Below are 17,396 nucleotides of genomic sequence, written 5' to 3'. Positions count from 1 at the left end.
CTCCAGTGAGTGAACACGTTCAGTTTGGTGACCAACACGCCTCCAAAATATGTCAACGTCACCTTATACAGATTAAACGCTGTCACATGAAAGTCTAGTCTGTCACGTGTCTGTGCTGTTACCGTACACGTGGCAGCCTTTGGTCGTCTGAAGGGACGATTAATAAACATTGAATCCTCCAAACCAGAGCGATGAAACTACCTGAACGTCTGTCAGCTGAAAACCTTCAAACTTACAGACGTTTGTGACGACTGGCTTAGAAAAAACTTTACAAACTTGTTCAGCGTTTTTTGTTTTGTTTTAAATTTATGTGATGATTCCAAAAACACTGCTGATTAAAAATGAATGATTGACTTTTGACTGATTGTCTCATTTAATGAATTAATTAATACTTATCATAGTAAACTCCTCTGGGTTACCATAGTAACACGACCAGTAAAGATGCTTTGGCATGCAGACTGGAGCAGCAGGGATCAAACCACCGACCTTACTATTGTCAGGTGACCTGCTCCACCTCCTGAGCCCCACTTCTCATGACAAATGACTTCCTTTTCTTTTATTCTCACTGACACTTGAGGATTGATCATGTTTGATTAGAGCTGCTGCTTATTCTGCAGCCACAGGATGTGCCGAGGCTCAGGGAGGGGCAGCCATGTGACCAGTTCGGCTGAGAGAAAGAAGACATCAAAGACGTGCTGTGGAGGAGCCAGATATGAATAATAACTCATGATTAAACACGTAGAGGTGTATTAACACAAAGTGAGTGAAGAAGAAACACCCAGTGCATCATGGGAGTCCCCCAGCAGCCTACACCTATTGGGTGGATGTTACATGTACAAGATTCAAACTTGTGATTTGAACTAAATAATTTCATGTTTCTGTGGTGAACATAATTAAATCATGTAGCATCTGCATGAAATTCAGCAACTTAATTCTTGTTCTTGTTGAGATGACAGGATACAATCTAGTCAGAGTGGTTCGTTACCTGGACTCACGAAGTTCACAAGATCACATTAGATGTCAAACTGCAGGAAAATCACTGGAGTTTTCAGCAGCAGACAACTATGCCCACAACAACAGATTTTTTTGAGTGTAACTAAGGGAGGATTCAGGGTCACCTGGTCCAGCCCTAACTATATGCTTTAGCAAAAAGGAAAGTTTGAAGCCTAATCTTGAAAGTAGAGATAGTGTCTGTCTCCTGAATCCAAACTGGAAGCTGGTTCCACAGAAGAGGGGCCTGAAAACTGAAGGCTCTGCCTCCCATTCTACTTTAAATACTCTAGGAACAACAAGTAGGCCTGCAGAGTGAGAGCGAAGTGCTCTAATAGGGTGATATGGTACTATAACAGGGGTCCCCAACTCCTGGACTCCGGTCCAAATCCAGACCCCAAGAGGATTTTGTCCGGATCACAAAGCAGTTTCTCATTTACCGTGTAGTTGGATAGTTTCTTCCTGCCGGCTGCCGTGGCTGACTTTTGAACTGGCGCGACACGCAGCTATGCAGGTTAGCATCATGCTGGTCCACTCTCACAGCCAGCTGTTGGCGGTAATGCACCACCAACTGCCAATAAAACGACAAAGAAGAACAAGCTATGTGGGTATGTGAGTTGATAGGTTACTATGTTGGGAGCTTGCTGAGTGGATGAGTAAAAGAAGATGGCTTTGTCAAAAATACTTATAAAGTTATAAAGAGTGGAAATCTGAAGAGCTGTTATGAAATCAAACATAAGAACTTCAACCAAAGCTGTGCGCCTGGGTCTGACGGTAGAACAAGAAGAATAAATGAGGTATGAGCGGCTACACGGCTGATAACAGTCTGTGACAGCACAACAGCATACGAGTGTTCACTGTGAGCACGGTGGACTTTAGGAGGACACAAAAAGACTTTCACTGACTGGAAAATGATAAAGAGTGAAAGGAAGCTGCAGCAGAAACACTTTTTAGTTTGGAAGAGAAACAATGTAACACTTTTAGATGGAAACAATGTAAAGTGCAACAATTTACCTTCAATAAAAAAGAAATCCTTACTAAAACTCTAAACATTTGAACCGTTTGATACTGAAACATAAAATGAAATAAACTCCATAAACAATCAAAATGAATTCAAACTGATCAGCAACATTAACTCAGGAGCACAATATATGAAACACTTTAACCTACAAAACAAAAACGAATCAAACAGTTTGTGCTGATTTCTTTCTTTGATCAAAATAACAAAGTCAGCATTAATGGCTCCGACGAGCACGTTTTGCAGTGCACAGCTTTTCAAAGCAGCTTTGAAGCAGGATCCTGCAGCTCTCAGCTCCTGCTCAGTGTTTAGCTGGGACCTGGACTTGGTCTGCAGCAGCAGCAGAGAAGCCTCACAAAGATGAGACTAAAGGAAGAAGAACGCCCAGAGCCTGCTGCCCTCAGAGTGGATACTGCTTCTCTACACTCAGCCAGAATCCACTCAGTGTCTGTGATGTGAACTGCAGTCTCAGTGTGGAGTCAGACGTCAATGAACTGGTTCTGCTCTGCAAAGCTGAAACCAGTTGGAGCTGGTCATGCTGGGAACTGTTTTCATGGAAGTCCTTTTAAAAGTATCCCATCAGTGATGAAATATGCTGCTTGATATATGGAGTCACTGAGGCGGCATCATCATCAGTAGTGTCAACAAATTCATGCAGGTTCTCCAATGAATCTGTGTCTCCTTCATCGAGTCTCCTGCCCCACACTGCAAGCTTTCCAGTGACAGAGCTGATCTTGTGACCTGAGGGAGGTTTTTATCTTTCCCTTGAAGCTGTAGATTTACTTCATTTCCAAATATGTCACTCAGGTAGGCCAGTTTTGCCAGGAAGCTCTCATCACTAACTCTGCGACTTCATACTTGTGCTCCTGCTCCAAAAACATCTGATCTGCTCTCTGAGCACAAAAACTCAGGACAAGACTTTTCCTGGTGACAGCCGCCTGGCTTCACTGTGAAACAGCACAGCTTGATGTTCGGCTCCATCTCCTCACAGACAGCAGAGACACTCTTGTTTTTACTGGTCTGGTCTTTATAAAACCGACTAAACCAATAATTTCAGTCATAACCTCACTGAATTCAGAGGAAAGCTGCTCTCAGTGTGAAACACTCCAGCAGAGGGCGCTGTTAAGTCCTTATTGTAACACAGTTACTGTGTGCAGTTAGACTTCATACATAATCTGCACTTATTTCCATCAGACATGCTGTCAGTAAATGATTGGTTTCTATTGATTCTACTTCCTGTTGACTCGTTTGATGACAGTGAAACAATCACAGCTGATTGTGTGATGATGTAAACTGTCACTGTTACATTCAGTGTGTGTGACATAATGTTAGTGCAGGCTGATAACAGCCTGGTTCTGTTAGAAACACATGAACGTGTCCATAGATCAGTGTGTGTTTAACATGAGAGCTTCAGCCCTGCTGATGTGTTAAATAAAGACATGCAGGAAAACTGATGAGACTCTGAAATAACTCTTTATATTTATAATGTAACTCTGCATCAAAAGAACAACAAAGGATCCCAGACAGGTTTCTGTGAACAAAGACCATTCTGATGTTTCTGTGTTTCTAACACTTTGACATTATTAGTAAACAGACTGCAGTGAGCAGCATTTATAAAGAGCTTCTATATAAAGATATGACAGCTGTTTGACAAGTTTATCACTCTGTGTTTGGACCTGATCAGTCCAGCTGTTTACTTGAAATATGTTCATTTTGCGGTGGGTACAGTTTCCTCTGCGGTGGGTAGGGTGGGCTGCCCCGGTTCCTGTGGGGCTTGGCAGTGCTACCGTAGGCCCCGGTCTGGATGGACCTGAGCTCCCTTGCCTTGGTGGGTACCAGAGGACGGGGGTGCCTACTGGGGTCAGCGGGGGAGCTGGCCCTAGGGAGGGGCATCCTCCCCTCCCTCCTTTTCCTCCCCATCCCCGGCTACCTCCCTCTTCCCGCTCCACCACACTCACCCATACAGGTAGGGCCTTGGGGGACAGGTGTGTCACAGGGGTGCAGGTGAGACATCCCCCCCCCCTCCCCTCTGTCCCCTTCTGGCCACCTGTGCCTCAATTTTATCTCACAACTTAGACATCCACATTACTTACACTCTCATAACACACACATATATATAGGGCCTTGAGGGTGGGCACGTTAACGGCGTCCAGTGGACGGTCTGTGTACTCAAACCTACCTCTGGCGCTGGTGCCCACCTCTCAATTTTAAATCCATGTAGACATTGAGGGTTCTCGGGAGGGGCCATGCTAACACCTGCTGCTCTCTGGCAGCAGCACCATTTTTTAGTTTTAAATGCACTTTAGACAAACACGCAGCAACACTACACATGAGCGGGAGGAGGGAGGTATGGGGTCTTCACACACCCCCGTTCTCTGCTAGCCATTGGGGCGGGGGGGCTGGGAGGAGATGTTGGCTGTCCGATTGGCCTCCCTGCTGCTGCGGAGCCTGGGACGGTCTGCTTGCCTCCACCCCAGGGGGAAGGGTAACATCTCTTGGGTCTGGGTTCTGTTTCCCCCTCTGGGGGCGAGGGTACCTGGACCCGGGGTATAGAGTATGTTTGGGGAGTGTGATTGTGTGTACATGTCCATTTATGTCAGTCCTTACGTTGGGTGAGTGCTGAATGTTTGTATATGTGTGCATGAGGGTGGGAATGCATGTTTGTGTCTGTGTGTGCCTGTTTGTCTGTGTCTATATGTCAGGTCGGGTCTTAGACTCCACTTCTCTGGGAACTCCCAGGCCCTCCAAGGTCTATCTCCCCTCACCACACTCCCTGCTGGTGACTGATGCCCTCAGGGGTCGGTGCATTGGTGGTTCTTGGTGTCCGGGGCTGGGCGCTCAGGTATGTACCAGCTCACTCCCGGTGGCTACCTGGCGGGGCCTGGCACCTGTTGCTCGGTCAGGCCTCCTCCGGGGTGCGGGGGGCCCTCGGGCCTCTGGCCTCAGGGCCTGCGGCTCGGTTCACTCTGGCACAGCTGGCTGCCGGCGGAGCCGTTGGGCACGCCGGTGCAGCCCCCTCTAGCTTCTGCTCGGTGGCTACTGGGTGATGCCTCGTCTGGGGATCCTCAGCCCTTCCCATGAGGGTGGCACAGATGCCCCTCCGGTGGTCCTCCTTGGGCTCTCGCACTCTGGGGCCTGGATCTCCTCCATGCCTGTTTCATGCCCTGGGGGACGGGGCTATGGCTCGCTACATCCTCTTGCAGACCATTACATGTGGAAACCATTTGAATACAAGCCACACAGGTGTGCACACAGGTGTTCACTGTTCGTAGACTTAAATTACACCTTTCTTGGCTGCTACTTCAAAGCACATTGTGCGCTGTCTGTCCTGCGTGCTGCAAAACACATTATTTGACCACAAGTGTCTGTGAAGGTTCTCAGTCATCCAGGTCATCGTAGTCAAAGGAGCCTCTGTCAGCAAAGAGGCACAGAAAAGAAGATCAGACACCAGCGAGGGAGGATAAGAAGGACAGATGCAACAACATTGTCATCCTCTATGTAGCCGGAGTATCAGAAAAACTCAGGAGAGTTTTCTCCAAGCATGACATCCCGGAGTATTTCAGACCCAGCAACACGCTCAGACAAAAACTGGTTCACCCGAAAGACAAAACGCCAAAACACAGACTTAACAATGTGGTGTATGCTGTACAGTGCAGCGAGGAATGCCCAGACCTCTACATTGGAGAGACCAAACGGCCACTTCACAAGCGCATGGCACAACACAGAAGAGCCACCTCCACAGGACAAGACTCAGCAGTCCATCTGCATCTTAAGGATAAAGGACACTCTTTCGAGGATGCCAATGTTCACATTTTGGACGGAGAGGACAGATGGTTTGAAAGAGGAGTGAAAGAAGCCATCTATGTCAACTGTGAGCGACCATCTTTGAACAGAGGCGGAGTTTACGACAACAACTCTCTGCCATCAATAATCCAGTTTTGAGATCCCTTCCCAGACGCCTTAATGCCCACTCACATCCTGGGCCATCTGATCTCAGGAATTCGCATGATAAGGTGGGGCCAGGTTTCACAATGAACTCACCCGAAACTCTGGCTGATTGGGACCCACACCCAGTTTCACACCTTGGCTCAGGCGATTAGAGGATCATCAGGGGGTCCTTTTGTCCCTCTGTGGGGGGTCACTCCCACTAGGTTTATATCTGGGACTCTCCACCATTTGACCTTAGAACTGAAGAAGCTTCTCGGATGAGAGGTGAAACGTCTTCAAGCAACTTAAAGAAGTCCAGACGCTTTTCTTTGCAAGCTCCTTTGACATTTGACCACAAGCAATCTTTTCTGGTTTGACGCCGTCTTTGTAGCCAGAAACCAGCTCTCTCCTCGGCTTCCTCCACTACACGCTTCCCCCACGCCAGTCTCCTCCGTCACTATAAAGGGGAGAGTCATGAGCTCCATCACCCTCACCTGTGCCGTCCAACGTCCCGCCACCAGCCTCCACTGCAGCAGGCCAGAGACCACACCCCTGCCACAATAAGTAAAAGTATATCCTTGCTGTACCCTTAATGCTAAATGTGCTAAATTAACCGCTGCCTTTGCCCCTTTGGGATTATTCTTATGTCACTGGGATGTTGACCTTTGACCTTCACATTAGAGAGATGGGCAGACATAATTAGTGTATGAATTTTAAAGTAACAGGTAATAAAGCGAGTGTAGCAAATGTAGTCAGGTTTATTACTCTGTATCACACATGAGTGCCCGAGGGAGGCGGGGCTGACTGGGGAGACACAGGAAACAGAGAGACAGGGCTGACTCGACATGAAACGATGAAACGTGGGACACGGGAACAGAAACTAAACACAGGCTGAAATGAACACTGAGGGAGGGAGAACTAAGATTACTGAGAGCCTGATAAATAAGAAGAACAAAAACCAAGAAAAACAAGAGTCAAAGAAAACCAAAAACACAAAGCATTGGGCCAGGACCCACTGCTGTGACATTTATATGTGATAAAAACATTAAAAACTGCTCAGATGTTGAAATCTTTCTACGTATACTTTAGGTTCAGCTCTCCAGCCTGGCATTTGGTTAAGCATGATTCAAACATTTGATTTTGTTTAACTGGTTTTAATTATAGTTACTTTTTGTGAACATTTGTTGCAGCATTTAAAAATACATCATTTATTTTCAAACTTTTATTTGATTTAGAGCATCATATTTGACCAACGTAAATGTTTTAATTTCATATAAAATAACTGAAACAGTGAACTAAATATCTGAAATCTTTCCTTCCTTAAAAGTTATAATCCTACTTAAGTTATAGTGCAAACGCTTAAGCAACAAATATACTTGATGCTAATTAATTCATATTTCCCTTTGATGTTGCAACTATGCGGTCACTTCTGTCTTTAAACAAAATTATATTTTCCAGTTACAGAAATCATAAAGTCCAAACTAAAGTGCTACTGTTGCTATATGCATTTTATATAAATCATGGATGATGGTCCTGACATGAAGGAAGAGAAAGTTACAGGTTGCATCCTTTGACTTTGTCTCCGTGCCTTTGGGCGATTTTCAGAAGGACAGATGTTTCTGTTCAATTCTTAAATCAATTTTTTCAAACACAAACACTATTTTAAAGCTTCTAGAGAGTAAAATACTCATGATAATTATAATAACAATAATAAAAACAAAAGCTCTCAGCTCCATCAAACCAAGCAGCAGAAAGAACAATAACTGAAGAGAAAACTTTAACCTTGTAGACTTCATTATGTTCCAGCTGCTCTACAGACGCTGTGACCTCGAACTTAAGCAGGTTGTAAAGTATGTGCAGCTCAATAACTTCATAATCAGACCCTGTGGTATTTAGGCAGCAGAACAACTAAGAATAACAACTACAAATAATGTTTTTAGGTTTCTGTTGTACTACAAGGTTCTGTACAGGAGAACCAAACCAAGAGCAAATATTACGTCTCATTTACACCTGAGCACGAAGAGCCATCAACATTTAGCAAATTGAATCATCTTTGTTTAGATGCAAGAAGAATCATATAGAAATGAAAAAGTAGAAATAGAAATCCAGAGCAAAGATATCCTCTAATTCAGCGTAGCACATGTGCAGCTGCTGCGATTCACGTAAGCATTCAGCTCGTCGCTGTTGCAGATTTTTCTCTCGCTGTTCTGGCTCACAGCGCTGCAAACACAAAAATAAATATCCCCAAAGGTGTGAAAGGGAGCTCATTAGTAAGAGTATTGTTACTCTCCGCAGGAGTAGTCCAGCAGTAGAAATCAGTCCAATAACAAGGTGTGTAACATCTAGCAGGGTGACAGAAAAACCCAGGGTAACTTCTAAGGACCTCAACGTCTCTCTCACATTGTGTTTTTTAAACATGCTTCCATTTGTCACTTCAGTCTTTACTCTGAAATACAGGAAGAGAAATCATGGCTGAAACAATTTCTCATGAAACCAGGGGTGTGGTCCAACAGTCAGTTTGGTGAGGAAGGTTCCTAACTGAGAGAAGTGACCCAGAAGTATCTGTGTAGCAGCCACAATGAATCCAGATCATGAGCTTTATTAACTGATCAAAGTCTCTTCTTTCATCTTCTGTATCATTCAGTTTGCATTGGTAATGCCCATTATTGTAATGCTTTTTTAAGACGAGCAAAACTTTATTTCACTTTGGGTTAGCTGGGATAAGTGATGGATGGAGGGAATTTTACTTCAGCCACAGAAATCCTAAACAGGAAGGAGGAGCAGAGTTACAGTGGATCACTATCCAGCAGGGAAACAAGGTTTATTTCAATTTCTTGGCCATGAGTGAGATTTACTGAGTGGGCAAATTAGGGAGACGACACCATCAGATTCCGAGCCCTCCATGTGTTAATCAAGAGACGGCTGCTGTGCTACATCCATATATAATGAATAAATTAGGAGCTAAAGCTGAAAGGACAGTTTATTTGTACCATCTTCACGTGAACACATTCAAGAACATCACAGATGAAGAAACATTAAAAACTTCCACACTACATAAAGCAAGAAAAATAGTTTTTCTTTCAGGTGGTTTCAGAAAAACAGAAACATCAAACATCTCCAAGACTCTCTTTGAAAGAAGAAGCCTTGTGTGCTAAAACATGTCAGAGTTTTAAAGGTTAAACATGAGTTTCCAAAACGTTTTGCTGGAGAACAATGAACTATTTGACTGAGTTTCAATCATTTACAGACGAGCAAAACCAGGACAGAGAAAAAAGGACAAAACTGACTCAGTAAAACAACAGAAAAGAAGATCCCATGTAGATCTGTATTATGTAGAAGTTCAGCCCAGCAACCAGTTCAGTTCAACACAAGTTTAAATGATTCTATCTGAACTCTGTGGAGCCTGATCTCAAGGTTTTTGAGTCCAACACAGAAACCAGAGGATCTTTCTGTGTCTTCAGATTCACTGTGATCCAGTCATGGGAGTGATTTCAGCCCTGAGTGATCGCGCTGATGTTTGCACAGAGCAGACAATGAGGTGAATGTTTGGGCACATTGGTAACAGTGAAACAGTTTATTAGTAACGTGGGATCGTTTGTGTTTGGAGTATGAACTGAGATTCCTGAAGCTCTTGTCACACTGGTCACAGCTGTAGTTTCCTTCCATGTGTGTACGTTCATGAATGTTACGACTTTGTAAATATGAGAAGCTTCTCTCACAGTGTCTGCACTTGTGTGGTTTCTCTCCTGTGTGGACTCGTTTGTGTGTTTTAAGCTGACCTGCAGTGGTGAAGGATGACCCACACTGATCACAGACGTGCTTTTTAACCCCACTGTGAATCAGTTCATGTCGTTTTAAATCACTTGATGTGGTGAAGCTTCTCCCACATTCTTTGCAGTATTTCAGTTTGTCTCCAGTGTGTCTACGTTGATGTACTTTTAGGGTCTTTTGCCGACTGAAAGTTTTTCCACAGAGGTCACAATGAAAGTCTTTCCCACCACCACAGTGATGACAGGGTTGAGAACTGGATCCATCTGTGTCGCTCTGCTTCTAAACAAAGACACAAAGACAGTGTAAGTCAGTCCTTCAACATTTGTATCCTGAACGTCGCCTGAAATAAAGAGCATCTCTGCAGACGTCCAACTACATTTGACTGTTTCAGTTAACACACTCAGTTTACTGGGCTGCAATAACTACAATACTACCACCATAATACTACAGTAATACTAAAATCATAACTGAAAGGAAAATCTGAATAATCACTCAGAGCTGCTTTTCCATGCAGTAGAATTGCTAACATGCTAACACAGTTTAATGAGCAGAGTTGTTCCAAACAGTCAGGCTAAAATGACAAGATAACAATATAAATACATACCTCACAGTAGCTGCACTTGTAGAGTCTCTTTCTGGTGTGGATCTGTTGGTGTTGTCTCAGGTGATGTGGAGATTTAAAAGTCTTCTCACACAGGTCACATTGATAAGGTCTCTCCTCAGTGTGGGTAAATATGTGTTGTTGTAACTGTGCGTCTGTTGTAAAGTATTTGCCACACTGTTCACAGCAGTACACATCATGTCTGGTGTGACTGCGTAGGTGTGTATTTCGGTTCCCTCTCTGGCTGAAAGTTTTTCCACAGATGTCACAGCTGTATGGCTTAATTCCAGAGTGGGTAACTAGATGACTCTGTAAGTTGCTACTGTGAGTAAAAGCTCTGCCACACTGATCACAGCTGTACGCTTTAACTCCACTGTGGACGAGTTGGTGTGTTTTTAGGGAACCCTTCAAGGAAAAAGACTTTCCACACAAGTCACAGCTGAACGGTCTCTCTCCAGTGTGGATGACCTGATGCTGTTTTAGTTTAGCCCTCACAGTAAAACCCTTCCCACACTCGTCACAGGTGTGTTTTTTCTCTCCCTTTCTTCTGTGAGGTTTGTTGGCCTCCTGAGAGCGCTGACTTCTGGCTCCATGTTGGTCCTGCAGTGACAGAGATACAAACAGAGGCAGTGAGTGAAATGCAGTCGTGGAACAAACTCAACCTTCAAACTCCATTAACACTAGTTTTAAACCTGAAGGTGGAGCGTGGCACCAAACACCTTAAAGGTCTCTTATCCCCACCTGCTGGTAGTTCTAACACATTACATCCAACCTGCTGTTAAAGATAATTCATGACTGTTCAAACACTAAAATCATGCCCATCCATCCTGATTGTGTACACACACACACACACACACACACATTATTTTATAATTTAGAATATTTTGTTGTTTCCTATTACATATTTCTATAATTTGTATAGATTTATACAGAATTATTCAGTGATAATAAATCCTATGTTTGTTTATTCTAAAGGAACCCCGTTAGCTTCCACAACAGATGTTGCTCGTCTTCCGTTAAATACTCCCATATAATATTACACAATAAAGTGGATTCAAGATATCCACATAATTTCACTCTTACATCCACAGTGAGGTTTCACAATTGTTCAAACATAAGTAATCAATAATAATAGTAATAATATCAATAACATTGAGGCACATTACACAAATTTCAAAAACAAATCATGTCTTACAATATTTACAACAACTAAAAGCTCTGTAAATCAGCTTTTAAGTGTTCATTGAAGTTTTGAATAATTCTATAATTTTTTAAGGCAACTTATTCCACTTAAAAGTTGCTCTAAATGTAACAGTTTTACAAAACGTTACTTTTAACTCGAGCATTTACTAAATTGCAGCTTGTTGAAAACTGTGTAATATGATGATGTATTTCATCTGGATACTGCAGCTGAGCAGAATAAATGTGGTGTGTTTAACAGAATTGCTTTCTTTAGAACTACAAGTAAGCCATAGAATATTTTAGCCTGTACAGGAAGCCAAGAAAGGTTATTATGCATTTTATCAATATTAGTATAGTATGAACATCTTCACACTAATCTGGACGCCTTATTCTGGACTAACTGAAGTCTGTTAAGATCTGTCTTATTAGCTGCTGACCAAATGATTGAAAAATACTCCAGATGAGACATTACTAGTGCATTAATGACATCTTTCATAATGAAGAAGTGATACACAAAGAGCATTTCATAGCCATAGCTATGCCTTGTCGGCAGAGTTATGTGACATTAGTGATGTTTGTACTTTCAGCGTTAACTTGGTTTTAAAGCCTTTAAAATATACGCCGTTCAATAGTCGACCTTCATCTGACAGAGAATGTGATGATTTTGTGGATAATTAAAGTCAGTCATATATCCACAAACACAACAAGCTGAAAGTCAGTGATGCTGCTCGGTTTGCAGTCCTGAACATCACGGCACAAGCAGGATTCACTGCACTGTTAATGTTAGCTGTGTTATATTGCTGCCTCTGTTCGGTGGTGTCGAGCCAAACGCACTTTAACGTGTGTTTGAACGAGCTGACGGTTCACTCGTTAAGCTGAAAGAAAGATGCTTTAATCACAGCAGTCACACATGTGTCCACTGCACCATCTGGAACTCTTCTTGTTTACACTCGTAATAACACAAACACTAAATCCTGCTTCTCTGGTGCTGTTGTGTAGCAGTGTGTACACCTGAGACTGTCACCTGTCTGTCTGTCCTGCACTCTCTCTCTGTTTCTTTCTCTCTGATTGTGGAATAAAAGTATGAACATGTGTTTATAAGTTACACTTGTGTTTGAATCCTGCAGCTTATCACACATTTGATTTCCATGTGTGACGACTGCAAGTGTCCAGAGTGAGGACAGACTGAGGGAGCCACTGCTGCACATCATCTGTGAGGCTTTGCACCCCTGATGATCCACCAGGACAAACTCAGCAGTGTGTGAGGAAGAGGAGGAGGAAGAGCCAGCAGCACAGAAATGAAGCCCAACAATCATGTTTCAGTCCTGTGGTCTCAGCCTCAGATACTCATCAAATCACACAGAGCTCATGTAGAAACAAATGAACTAAATATGTTCTCCTTCATTTCTGTCAAACAAAGCTGTATGAAACGTTTCCAGCTGTTAGTATCATGGTTGCTAGGCAACCTGGGCAGCGCGACGGAGGCTAGACGTCCCATTTCACGAGCCTACGAGCCTCGCACTTCGGCCTTAGCGGTCTTTGAGTACGCGGCCCTTGAGGACTTTAAAGCTGCAGAACCTGAATCGGGATACAGCCATGATGATCTCCAGCCTCGTGCTCGCCAACATTCTCACCTGAGTTAAGAAGACGATCACTGAAATGGTCTCAGCAGGTCCTTTGATGACAGCAATGAAATTCAGTGGTAAGGCTTTTTGGGGATTAAGTTCGTTTTCATGGCAAAGAAGGACGATGCAGTTCATCTGATCACTCCTCATAACATTCTGGAGTGCAGGCAAAATGCTATTATAAAAACTTAAGCAGCAACTTCTCCAGGTTCCAATATTTATGCAATTCTCAAAGCTTTTGGCCACGACTGTATAACCTCTTCTGAAGTTTAGTGGATATTATACATGGTTATGCTCAGGATGTGTCGGCCAGTTTCCACTGGAAACGCCTTTTGGTTAAACTGTCAGCGAGGAATTTGCATTTGCACTGTTACATTTTTATATAACTTTAATGCACATAAACAACAGCTGCTTGTTTCAGTGAAAATACATTGATGGGTTTTTAATAAAGTTGTGCAGCTGTAAAGTATTTTGTCTGGTGTCAATTCTATCGTCAGCTACATCGTTATGGCAAATGTTCAAATGTATATGGTGATAAATATCTTTGGTCATATGGTCCTGCTCTGTCTGTCACCTTCTGTGTTGAGCTCATTGTTTCCTCTGTAGTGGCTGAGCTGAGTCCAAGGAGCTGAAAATGTTCCTCTGCTGCTCCGTCAGACTCTCCTCCTCCTGCTGATCAGCTGGGACACAAAACAGATCTTTGTTAGGCTCCACACTGCACTGAAGAGTCAAAGTGTCTCATATGTTCATCTGACAAGTAAAAGAACACATTTTTGTTTCCCGAGGTGGGCAACTTGTTGGAAACAAACACAAAAGGTTTGAGCACTGATACCTGCCATTGCTGGCATTGAAAGATGCAACGCCAGCAATGTGGATTGTCAAGACTCAAACCAATCATCAAGCAAAGACAACAGGGATCATTTGTTTCTCTTTATTTAGCATTCACAGCATTTGTAGTTGCCTTCTGTGCAGGGGAAGTCCACGCACACTGTGTGGTACCGCCATCCGCAGAAGGTGCATTCAACCTCTGTAAGAGAAACGAGATTGTCTAAGACTGAAATGATATTTACTAAAGAAGTGGTGATTTGTAAAACTTCACATTTTGATCCGGGACGTACTCTGCATGAAACCAAGCGCTCACTCTTCCTGCTCAACAAATGACAAGGGCGGAGCCTTATACCACGTGATACAGAAGCTGTGCCGTGTGATGCTAAAATTAGCAGGGAAACAACAACGGAGAGCACGTCAGGGATGACGAGAAAGTGACAGGAGAAAATCCGTCCCGGTCAACCACCCAAACATCAATAACGGGAACCTTATACAGCGCTTCCCTATACACGTCGAACTCCCGCAGGCACAAAGACATCACGGAGGCTATCACTTATCACCTGACCAAAGATATGGCTCCCATCAACACTGTGCAAAACGAGGGATTTAGGAAAACGATCAACACCCTAGACAAACGCTACACAGTGCCGTCCCGCAACTATTTTTCTATTGTTGCACTACCTGCTCTGTACACGCAGCGTCGAGCAACGGTGGAGACGGAATTTCAAGCAGGACAACATTTTGCTGCAACAACAAAACGAGAGACATTTGTTGTTTCATGTTTATTTATTGTTATGAGAGAATCATGATCTCAATTCTAAGCCAAAAAATCGTGATTCTCATTTTATGCAAAATCGTGCAGCCCTAACATTAACACAAAACTATTGTTTCACCAGAGAAACACACATGAAGAGAGAGAGAGAGACAATAACAGCTACCAAACAGTCGTCATAATTCGTCACACAATGAGAAAAGGACAAATCAACAAGTAACAATGACTAATTAATATTAAAATCTGTAACATAATGTATTGTTTGGAGTTTAGTCTGATTGGTTCAGGATGAGCTGCCATTAGCCAATCACACGTCTGCTTACCTGCATCTTTTCTCTTTTTTCTAACCTGAGCACCTGATGGCTTTGAACTTTTGTTGTCCATCTTCAATTGGTTTGAATTTTGCGCTGCAGTACAAACACAAATCCCCCAACCCAAGGATCAGCACAATTAACCTAACAGCAGGCACGTGCAGAGGGGGGGGCTAGAGGGGCTTGAGCACCCGCCCCTTTCCTGATGGGTGCTGTCGAGGAGGGAAATTATTTTACTGCTATTGTTAAATAATTGTCATTGCATTAATAATATAATCTGCAGCATGGATATTGCATTCAAAGGTTTAAACAGTGTCTCTTTCAGAAAGACTGAGTTGCAGGCTGACAGGAAGTTGTATGCAGAAGTGGAAGTTATTTTGAGCCGCAGGCTAAGACGAGGCTTTAACAATGTAACAGATAGCTTTAAGAAGGCCTTAAGCAGTTATGACTATTTCATACACAATGCATATCTGTGCTTATTAAAGAGTTGGAGCTCGGTCAATTAATTGGGGGTCGGAAGCTTTGTTCGGCGCGATGTTCGGACAATCTATTGTGCAAGTGACTTGGAGCCATAGAAGGAATCGCAATACATGCTTACAAAACACTTATATCAGGTCATTTTATATTAAGGTTTAAGTAGAGGTTCTTGATTAAAACATTTATTTAGTAGAAGACATACACATAGTCTCAGTGAGCCTCTGGTCTGGTAAAAGGTCAGAAGTGCAACAGGTGAATTGAGAAAGAGCATTTGAGGACGAGACACAGACAGTAGGTGAAGAGGTGACACAAAGAGCATGTGAGGTCAACACATACACACACATTAGTTAAATTTATTTAGAGGAACCGTCCTTGTTGTCTAGACAAGAAAGAGGAACAATTCACTTTAAGATAAGAACGGAAAGTACCACGCCATGAAAATAGAAGATGATTTTCTAGGTGAAAAGTCATGATGATGTTGATCTGATCTATGTATAAAATGTACCGGTGACGCATGAAGGGGCGTCAGTAAACAAACCCTGATGCTATAAAATATCTGTTCATGCTTTGATTAAGTCGAGGACTACTGGCTGTCTGCGTACAGAGTGTCTTCCCACACGTGTGTTCATTAAAATCATCGTTTGACTTCACCCGGCCGGATCGGTGTGGTTATTCCTCGATCACCTCTTGTACCCTTCCTCAATATTGAATCTTAACATTTGGGGGCTCGTCCGGTTATTGAGGAGGGAGAGTTGGAGGTTTAGACGGAGAAATCCGGGGTCTTAGGTGGTCTGACGGGCAGACATGAATTCCAGTGGTCTAAGTGAGTGGGCATAAGCCGGCTTATCCAAAAGGTAAGGCACTACCTGTTGAATTATTTCCAAAGTGTGCCAAATTGGACATGATAAAATTTAAGTCTACTCACTGAAGTTACTGGTGGATGTCTGTTTTGATTTTGATGAGAATGTCATGACAGTACTGAGGATTTAAAGCAGTTGGACTGCTGGTAATGATTGAATGCGGTTGGACCGTTTAGTATGTTAGGGAATCTGGTTATTTTTTGGTTATAAGGTTGGACCTGCTTCAGTCTTACACTTTGTTGGGTGTTTTACTGTTGTTCCAAAGTATTATAAATTATTTTAGAACGGAACCGAGGGGGTTCTAGGAAGCGCAGTGCTCAGAGGTAACGCTTGCCAATGCCAAGGACGCTTAGGCATTGTCCTCGAAGAGGGATAGTCAGTTGGTCACTGTGGAGCTTGGGGCACTCCAGAATAACTAGGAGATAGAGTCTCCTTACCGTTTGGAACGGTATCTGCGCTTTTTCGGTCAGAAGAAGTTGGACTTCGGGCGTGTAACTTTAACCTAAAACTTCAAAGTTTGGGTTGGTTGACGCTTTTAAATTGAGTTAGGGATTTTAGAAATGAGGCCAGAAACAGTTAAAGTCTTGATACTGGTTAATTGGTCGCAAAAAACTCAGGGAGTTTATCCGCTGGGCGGTTATTTAAAATTTGTCGAAATTGGTTAGGCGCTAAAGCTGACAGATCTGACAGTAGTTGTAAATATAAGACGTCTTTGTAATAAGAGATCTCTGTGTGAAAGGAGTCTGAGGCAATGCTGGAGCTATTTTTAGACGGTGTGTGTGTGAGTGAAAATGCAAATGAGTAAGCAGTGAACTGTTTAAGCCACAGTTGGTTTTACAAATACTGCTGCAAACATTGTTGAGTGTGTGTTTAAAATGCCATTCATGTTTATTAGAGGACTATAAATAAAGTTTTGAGTTGCCGTAGTGGATGTATAGTAATTGACTGAGTTTGGATGTAGATATATAAATATATTGAGTGCACTGTATATACTTAAGGCTAACACATCACTTTCAGTAGTAACTTTTCTCCAG

General features: G+C 43.1%; 1 protein-coding gene across 8 annotated transcripts in view; it reads right to left on the bottom strand.

Moving 5' to 3' along the window:
* LOC308397978 (uncharacterized protein) overlaps positions 1 to 17,396 on the bottom strand; it is a 339,745-nt gene that overhangs the window by 97,032 nt on the left and 225,317 nt on the right. For 4 of the 8 annotated variants that reach the window (XM_080884320.1, XM_080884317.1, XM_080884319.1 and 1 more), the window contains exon 2: positions 13,689 to 13,794. In XM_080884320.1, the coding sequence (XP_080740446.1) occupies positions 13,689 to 13,706 (18 nt within the window). In that variant the 5' untranslated portion in view covers positions 13,707 to 13,794. Of the gene's footprint in view, positions 1 to 8,065; positions 9,986 to 10,310; positions 10,908 to 13,688; positions 13,795 to 14,075; positions 14,142 to 14,232; positions 15,233 to 17,396 lie in introns of those variants that run through there. The other 4 variants (XM_080884318.1, XM_080884315.1, XM_080884314.1 and 1 more) reach the window with 4 other exon arrangements.

This window comes from Rhamphochromis sp. 'chilingali' (assembly GCF_963969265.1).
Source record: "Rhamphochromis sp. 'chilingali' genome assembly, chromosome: 1".
Lineage (NCBI taxonomy): Eukaryota > Metazoa > Chordata > Actinopteri > Cichliformes > Cichlidae > Rhamphochromis > Rhamphochromis sp. 'chilingali'.
The sequence above is the reverse complement of the archived record's forward strand: the minus strand, read 5'-3'. Positions and strand labels throughout refer to the sequence as shown.